Source organism: Camelina sativa, chromosome 20, assembly GCF_000633955.1.
Source record: "Camelina sativa cultivar DH55 chromosome 20, Cs, whole genome shotgun sequence".
NCBI classification, from domain to species: Eukaryota; Viridiplantae; Streptophyta; class Magnoliopsida; order Brassicales; family Brassicaceae; genus Camelina; species Camelina sativa.
This window is the reverse complement of record NC_025704.1, coordinates 11,619,131-11,627,490: the sequence shown is the minus strand read 5'-3', so window position 1 is coordinate 11,627,490 and position 8,360 is coordinate 11,619,131. Positions and strand designations below refer to the sequence as shown.

The window sequence follows — 8,360 nt, the reverse complement described above, 5'->3', positions numbered from 1 at the left end:
TTTTTTATCATAATTAATAATAACTATTACAAGATGTTTTTTAAATCATAATCTATTATTTCGGTTATCCATAACATAGAGTTTCAAAAAAGAAATTAGCTTTCTAAGATTAGAATTACAAATCAAAATCTATTATTTCGATTATCCTAAAATAATGTTATTTCGGTTATTGAGATAAATGGTTGATTCAAAAAGAAAATTAGCTTTCTAAGATTGAAGAGAAGAGAGTTCTCTCTCGTCGCTCTAGTTTTTTTTTCTGAGAATGTGACTTTTTATTTTGTGGGTTTTTAATATTTATGAATGATCATATGTGTACACATTTAATTTTTCAAAAATACAAAGAAACACAAGTTTAACAAATGAGAACAAAGCACTCGGATCCAACTAGTTACAATAGCACGTTTTAATCCAACTTTAATTTTTGGTATGGAGTTGTATGGAGGTGGTATGGAGGTTTTAAGGAGTAAACAGAAAAATTGGACCAACTGTACAAACTACACAGTACGTAGTTTCTTTTTCAATTGCAGACTATTATGAAGTAGTGCATACTGGTCTGGAATGATGAATGGTGAATTTACTGCGGATTGGTCCGACTTTAGTCCGGTCCAGAGCAGATTGGACAACCATTCACAACCTAAGTGTATTGTCGAACAAAAAAAAAATACTAAGCTTTGAATGGTTGTATAGTCTCCTCCGGACCAGACTAAAATTGAACTAGTCCACACTTAATTAACCATTCACTATTGCATATCAATATGCATTGTTGCATACTAAAAATCTCAATACTAGTATGCATCTAAGCATACAACTTCATACCAATGTAAATTCACTGTTAGTCTGCATTTTTCATTCCACTCATTAAAAACTTCATACCATTATAAACTCCATACTAGTCTTCTCCACACTACAGTCCAATCTTTTGCATACTAAAATAGTGGCATGCATTATCCGGTCTGTACCATACTGTACAACCATTCAAAGCCCTTAGTAATTATCAACATTAATACTTACTTGCTTAGTCGGAAAGAAGAAGAAAATGTAACATAGGAGAAACCTTTGGACGGTGCAAACCAGTGACGGACTCACGTTCCATCTTTTCCAAATATAGGTTTAAAAAATTTATTCGGACCGAACGAACATGCGTGGTATAATTGTTGTTACAGCACTTTTTTTGTTGTTGTTTTCTCTTCCCAAAGAGCTTGTAATTAAATCTGTATTCTGGCTAAACAAACAATTCACTTACGAACAATAATTGACAAAACTATTATTCCAATAGAAAACAAGAAGATGAAAACATGCAAAAATTACTGTAAACCTTTGAAGCTTACTCAAGACACGTCGGAAGTACTTCCTATCCTTTGAAGATTACTCAAGACACGTCGGAACCGTATCTAAACCGTTACCTGACCGTAATTAAACCGTAACCGTATTTATAATGTCACAGATCCGACCCGGAGGCCCAATCAGAGACCCATACATATTTCACAAAATTAAAATTGTACATCGCTTCTTCCTCGGCTTTCGTCGGCCTTCTGCGCGTCGTCTTCTTCTTCCTCCGCGTCGGGTACGTTGTTAAACTCTCAGATTCCATCGTTCCTCGTAGTAGATCGAATCGTATTTTTTTTCCTCTTGAAAGATTCAATTTTTTTCTCCCCAAGTGACTGTCGAAATTTCTCTGTCATCTGAAACTGATATCGGAATACGGAACTATGGGGACTAAAGACTGTGAGAGAAGCTTTTGATATATTGTTCGTATTAAAATAAGAATTCAAGACTGTTTGGTTGTGTGGATCTTAATTTTGCCTCTATATTTCCTCTGTAGTTTGCTAAACTTCCTTGGGGATATCTGTAAGCATTAGGAGCTAGTATCTATTGCCAATTTGGGCTGCTTGATACTTTTTGTGGCAGCTAGAGAGTTTATAAAAAGAATGTGGCTTTTCATGTTTGAATGATGTGTGATTGTTTGGTTTCATATTGTTGGTTGGTTACTTAAGCTTTGTGGGGGCATTGTCATGCTTATTACGATTTGGCGTCTCTTTTAATGACTGGTTCTAAAAAGTCGATGCTTTGGATTGGTTTTGCAAGATGCTGTAGAGTATTATTTGTAATCCACTTTGAATTGGTACATTAGGGTTAAAGCTGTAGCTGAATGGTGGCTCTAATTTAGATTCTGTTTCTCTGCGGTTTAATATGTTCATGTCCTTACTTCCTTAGTTGGTTTTAGAGATTGTATAACTGTGTTATGTGAGCCGTACCTGAATTTTATTCTGAGTTGTCAACTTTGTAGGTTAGGTTTGGGAGAAAGTGAAAATGAGAAGACAAAACTTTGCGGACTCACCTGCCGGTGCATATGGAGCTGGACAGATACAGGACGCCCATTCTGATTTCCAAGGTCAACTAGAGGCATTCACGCCTGAGAGGGACCAACCATTTTCAGATTCACGACCAGAGGGTCAGTGGAGATGGGAAAGAGATGGCCCAAATATGTCAAGACCAATGGCAACTGCAGTTTACAATGAAGGTAAGTCTTACTTACTGTGTCGGTATTCATAGTCAGGTCTTTGTGTCTTAGGTCTTAGCATTATAAAGAAGAGCAATCATCATGTGATGGGCATGTTTCTTAGGTTTAACAGACAATGATACTATTGCGCAGTAGCCTTGGTAAATTCAAGTAACGCTCATACTCATATATGACTTAGCGTGCTTTATTATGACCAACAGTTGTTCCTATACTTGGTGAGCGTTCCAATGACATTTACATAGGATGGGAGGAATATTAGTTCTGGTTGAGATATTTGCAGAAATCGTCAGAGGAAAGATAAAAATGATATGATTCCTTATGTATTCTGCATCGAGTTTCTCTCGAGCTTTTAAGTCTTATCTCTTGATTACAGTGTTCTGTTGACACAGGACAACAAGGTGTTGATTCATCGAGGACGTATTACCGTGGCCAAATGGATCCAAAGCCTGGAATGGAGAAGCAAGGCAGTGTTCCCAGAGCTCAATCACAACACCAAGAAAACCCCAAAACTGGTTATGATAATAACCGTGGGATGCAGACCTTTGAAGGTCTGGAGCAAAAGTTCATGGATGATATAACCAGACTAGCAAAAGATCAAATCGAAGCAGAGGATGCAGAGATTGCCAGACATCGAGAGGTTAGCAACAAATTGGAAAGTTGTGCTACTGAAATACTTACTCTATTTAGGGTTCTAATTACTTGACCTGAAATCTGATATACAGAAAATAAAGACCATTAATACTCGGTACGAGGAACAGTTAGCTACACTTAGAGCACGTCACACAAGTAAGAGAGAAGAGATCATGAGGAAAGAATCACAAGCCAGACAGCAACAATACAAGCAGCAAGCCATGGGGATGACTGATCAGTACCATCCAAGCACGGTTGGTCCAGCCAGTCTACTGCCATCTGGTCATCCCCAAGGTTACATTGACAATGCTCAAGATCCAGTACCTTCGGCGGATGCACCATCCAGATCCTATGGTTCAGAACGGTTTGAAGCATACGGAGAGAGAGCTAGGTTTCAGGGCGGAAACAGAGATCACGGGTTCGAGCCAAGGGGTCAGTACCCTGGTGGGACAGTCTACGACACTGCCTCAAGGTTCTTCTACTGATGTGATACTGAACATATTCTGTGTTTTAGGGGATTCAGTCCCACTTTTTTTTTTTTTTTTTGGCTTTATAGATCAGTTGAGCTTTTCACGAGAGAATTTTAGAATTCATATTTGAACAGTTTTATATAATTACTGTACTGATATACTTTCCAAATAAACAAAAATTAGAATTCAAGATTATGGAGGATGACTAATTTAATCATCAGCCAATTTGACAAAGAAACCATAGTGCAGTTTAATACTTTTATGTTATATCGACCACTTTAAACATCTTTAATACTATATAAATTCAATGGAAAGCTCAGACATTACAAAAACCAATAATTATACTATAAAAAAAAAAAAAACCATATTTTTATAAAGAAAAAATTCGGGAAACAGGGTAAAATTAGAATATATAAATATTTAAAATACGTTAATTGATGTCAATACATAAAATTGTCATAAATGATAATATTATTGACAAAAAAAAAAAAAAATTATCATATAAATTTCCCTCCTTTCCCCTATATCATCTTCACAAGGGACAACAATACTTCCCTGAAAAAAGAAAAAAGAAAATAAAGTTTTCTGGGCCAAATCTCTCTCCTTTTATTTATTTTATTATTTTCATTTGGCCCTGGCTGGCTGGTGTGTTGTAGATGCTGCTGCTGATTGTCTGAAAAAAAAGTTTTCTCTCTTTTGACAACCGTGTGTGTGTGGAGGAGGAACAATGAACGGGACGTCGTCCGAGGAATCTCCCGATTCAACTCAGCGGATCGATTCGTTCAATGGCGAGCAGAGAGTCTACTTCGTCCCCTTGAGGTATTATCTCCTCTCCTCTTCTCCGCCTCTCTTTCTCTAGCTCTATCGTATCGTTTTTTTCTTCTTCTTCATGTTTGATTGGGGAATATTCGGCGAATCTGAATCGCATCCAGAGTGAGTTTTGATTCGATTGGGGTTTGGATATGAATCTTGTGGGAGTTTGTTTAGTAATTTGATTTGATTGATCTAGGGATTTTAAAACTCATGGATCCTTCTTTTATTTCGGATGCATAGGGATGGGTTTTGTTTACCCGATTCTTGTTTGAGCTTATTTGCGATGTTACTCCGGAAGAATCAAATGAATGTGATTTGGATTCACTAGATGAGTGGCGAGATTTGCTTTGATATTGTTTTGTATGTAGTGCTCAACAATCAGATTTCAAAGACAATACCAGTTGCGTATTCATTTCTATGTCAAATACATTGTCATTTTTTTCTTACTTTCCCAAAGCCTAAGAGGCTATATTTGTTAGGTTTCAGTATTGATTGAAATAGGTACTCAGTGTCTTGGTCTGTTTGTTGATAGTTGATTAATAGTTGAGCTAATGATAGACTAGAATGGGAGTCAATCAAAGGTTTACCAAATACGATTCTCACTCATTTTAGAATTATATAAGTACTCTGCAATGTTATTTGGAAATCATTCAGTTAAGCAAAGGGTTAATTCAATTTCAGGTGGTGGAAAGATGCCCAAGATTCAATGCCTTCTGAATTAGTTGAAAAAAGAGAGATCTTGTATACAGCAACAACTGGCTCCTCTTATGGAGGCCCTATGAAGTTGATAAATAACATCTTTAACTCCGATATTTTGTTCGATTTGAAGAGAGAAGGAGATGCGTTACAGAATGGTGAAACGGGAGAAGCAAGCGTCTCAGGCAGGGACTTTGCTTTAGTCTCAAGTGATATGTGGCTTCAGGCACTCAAATGGTAAGTTTTGTTTTCTCTGTACATATCTGATCGGTCTTTCTAAAATGACGTGGGTAAATCTGTCACGATCCTTGTCATTTTAGTGTTACATCCAATTGGACTGGAAATTTTCTATCCCAGTATCCGATCAACTGATTTCTTCTATGGAATCTTTCTTATTTACTGTATCTGTTCATTCGTTGGAGGTCAAATTTATTGAAGAACAGGCTGAGGTTGATTAGAAACTTTTTAGGACATGTGACGCTAAGTAGACTCTGCCTATATTTTGGGCATCTTGTCAGTATATCCTATATTAGAAGTTTGTATTACGATGTGTGAGAAAATAAGTATAAAGTTTAATCATGGTAGGAGAAAATGTAAAGTTTAATTAAGGTTATTGTTATAATGCAGGATTTCTAATCATGGTACCTATTCTATTCTTGCAATATAGTTGGTACCCTTTGTATATGTTTGGGATTTCTATACACTATTCCTTCTAAAAAGCAAGGATGATTTCCCTAATCTTTGTTCCCAGGCATCATGATGATAAAAATACTGAGAGAGGCGTTAAAAGTTTCTCGGCTGGAGGAGTTGACAGAGCTGATGTTTATCCAGTACAACTCAGGCTCTCCGTTGTGCAGGAAACCAATTCATTGGCGGTTAAAATTTGCAAAAAGGTGTCTTTAAACTTACAGCCTTTTTTATTTTGCCTGATCAAGTGCCTTGATGGTGCCACATTTTCTTAAAATATGTCCATGGTTAACTAATTGGCGCGCTTGAAGATGATTAGGAAACTAAACTGGATTCTTTTTCACTGGGACCTGGTTTCCTTAGAACTAATGTTTCAAAATAAAACTTCCGTACCAGACAAAACATTACAGAACTATAGGTCTGTAGTTCTGCCACTCTTGTATACATGAAACTTGAGAAGGAAATTGTTGAAACTATTATGGATATTAAAATTTCCTGCTAGAATATTGCTATCCATCCTGAAACGTCTTGTTTTACAGTGGGCCAAGATGTCTTGTACAGTTCTTCTACTTGTTTCACTAATTCAATACCATTGTTATCATCTACAGAATATACTCCTATACTTAAAACTTCAGATTCCAATGAAGATTCTGCTTGAACCATATTAGAAACATAGTTTCTTGATCTTCTTACCTGCAAAAAATTTGCTTAGCTTCTCAGTTGTTGTTTCTGGTCCCAAATCTTATGTTTTCCCTCATGCAGGACAATTCAGTTGAATGCTTCAGAAGAGCATGCAAGATATTCAGCCTGGATTCTGAGCAGGTATAGTGTTCCATGCATGATCTTTTACCTACTATGTACATGATATGCATGTCAGTTTATGCATATTATGGTACATGCAATATTTATTCATGCAAATTACAAATGATACGGCTGCTTTTGATTCTGTAGTTGCGCATTTGGGACATTTCTGGCCAAACAACCTTGTTTTTTGAAAGTGATGTGAGCACTTCCAAAGATTGTCAACAACAAGCAGATCAGGAAGTAAGTGTAATGCTTTTTGAGTGAATGCGGGAATTGCATCATAATATGTTACAACGAAATGCTTATTCAGACTTGCCTTCCATTTTTCCTTTTCTTTTTCCTTATTTCTTTGATGCCATTCTTATTCATCATTACTTTTCGTCCAACAGATGCTCCTAGAGCTTCAGATTTATGGATTATCAGACTCCATCAAATTGAAGGAATCAAAAAAGGAAGATGGTTCCACACAGCAAACCAATGGCATTAATGGTGGCACAGTGTTTAGATTTGGACGGAGTAATTCTTTGAGCTTTTTGGCAAAAGCTGGAGAAGCTGGAACTTTGGGGTTGACAGGCTTGCAGAATCTAGGAAATACTTGTTTCATGAACAGTTCCCTTCAATGCTTGGCTCACACACCGAAGCTTGTCGACTTCTTTCTTGGAGAGTATAGTAAAGAAATAAATCTTGACAACCCATTGGGAATGAAAGTATGCCAAATTGTGTCTTGCTGTATAAATACATATTATCTGCTGTGGCTAATTGATATATTCTTGGTTAGCCTCACCGATCAAATTTTCTTCTGGCAGGGTGAGATCGCCTTAGCTTTTGGTGATTTGTTGAGGAGTCTGTGGGCGCCAGGTGCATCAACAGTGGCCCCAAGGACATTCAAAGGGAAACTTGCTCGCTTTGCTCCTCAGTTTAGTGGCTTTAATCAGCATGATTCGCAGGTCAGGGAAAACACTTCAGTTTATAGAATCTGAATTAAGTGAGCGTTCCTGATGTTTCTACCTGTCTCTCAGCATTAAAGACTGCATATTGGGATATTCCATTCATGTTTTGAGGTTTCTTGACTTGGTTGCAGGAACTTCTAGCTTTCTTGCTTGATGGACTCCACGAGGACTTAAACCGTGTAAAGAACAAGCCTTACGTGGAAGCAAAAGATGGAGATGGCCGTCCAGACGCAGAAGTGGCTGATGAATATTGGCGAAATCATGTGGCTCGCAATGATTCGATAATTGTTGATGTGTGCCAAGTAATTATCTTCAGGTTCCTAAATTGTTTATATACGTCTGCTGACAACCACTCGAAGGATTGGGTTGCACATTAGGAATCTTTAGTTTAGTCAAAAAATGTTGGATGGATCAAGCTGTCTAGTATTCTGGTATCCAATTCGGGGTTCTAAGTATCATTTTGATCTAAATGCAATTTTATCTTCTTGATTTCAGTTCCGTGCACATAAAATTTTCGTTGATTTAAGGAGATATTGCCCTGTAGAATACTCTATGCACACTTTTTGTTTTGAGAGTTGCTTTTCGTTTGATATGATGCTCTTTGCACTTTAACCATCTGACCATGCCAAGAAAATTTCCTAATATTGTCGATCACTAATACATTTATATGCATTTCTGGTTGCAGGGCCAATACAAATCAACATTAGTTTGTCCTATTTGCAAAAAGGTTTCTGTTATGTTTGATCCGTTCATGTACCTATCGCTACCTTTGCCATGCACATCAATGCG

General features: G+C 37.1%; 2 protein-coding genes across 4 annotated transcripts in view; both read left to right on the top strand.

Annotated features, from left to right (window-relative positions):
- Nucleotides 1,421–3,813, top strand: LOC104770525. Of its 3 annotated transcripts, none has more exons than XM_010494960.2 (4): nucleotides 1,421–1,564; nucleotides 2,293–2,521; nucleotides 2,911–3,158; nucleotides 3,244–3,813. In XM_010494960.2, the coding sequence occupies exons 1-4, from the start codon at nucleotides 1,436–1,438 to the stop codon at nucleotides 3,634–3,636; spliced, it is 999 nt and encodes a 332-aa protein (XP_010493262.1). In that variant the 5' UTR covers nucleotides 1,421–1,435; the 3' UTR covers nucleotides 3,637–3,813. The 3 variants fall into 3 exon arrangements, with proteins under 3 accessions (XP_010493262.1, XP_010493263.1, XP_010493264.1); XM_010494961.2 differs by having other exon boundaries at nucleotides 1,466–1,564; nucleotides 2,288–2,521; nucleotides 3,244–3,810; XM_010494962.2 differs by lacking the exon at nucleotides 1,421–1,564 and adding an exon at nucleotides 1,581–1,725 and having other exon boundaries at nucleotides 2,288–2,521; nucleotides 3,244–3,810.
- The window catches only part of LOC104770524 (ubiquitin carboxyl-terminal hydrolase 8), an 11,344-nt gene continuing 7,161 nt past the window's right edge, over nucleotides 4,178–8,360 (top strand). Inside the window, exons 1-9 of the mRNA XM_010494959.1 lie at nucleotides 4,178–4,440; nucleotides 5,116–5,367; nucleotides 5,882–6,023; nucleotides 6,580–6,639; nucleotides 6,769–6,861; nucleotides 7,011–7,328; nucleotides 7,428–7,568; nucleotides 7,703–7,873; nucleotides 8,257–8,351. Of these exons, the coding sequence (XP_010493261.1) occupies nucleotides 4,349–4,440; nucleotides 5,116–5,367; nucleotides 5,882–6,023; nucleotides 6,580–6,639; nucleotides 6,769–6,861; nucleotides 7,011–7,328; nucleotides 7,428–7,568; nucleotides 7,703–7,873; nucleotides 8,257–8,351 (1,364 nt within the window). The 5' untranslated portion in view covers nucleotides 4,178–4,348. The remainder of the gene's footprint in view (nucleotides 4,441–5,115; nucleotides 5,368–5,881; nucleotides 6,024–6,579; nucleotides 6,640–6,768; nucleotides 6,862–7,010; nucleotides 7,329–7,427; nucleotides 7,569–7,702; nucleotides 7,874–8,256; nucleotides 8,352–8,360) is intronic.

Coding starts and splice junctions, on each gene's coding strand:
- LOC104770525 (XM_010494960.2), top strand. CDS start 1,436: ATGTCACAGATCCGACCCGGAGGCCCAATCAGAGACCCATACATATTT. Junction 2,522..2,910: donor AACTGCAGTTTACAATGAAG/GTAAGTCTTACT, acceptor CTGTTGACACAG/GACAACAAGGTGTTGATTCA. Junction 3,159..3,243: donor AGATTGCCAGACATCGAGAG/GTTAGCAACAAA, acceptor TCTGATATACAG/AAAATAAAGACCATTAATAC.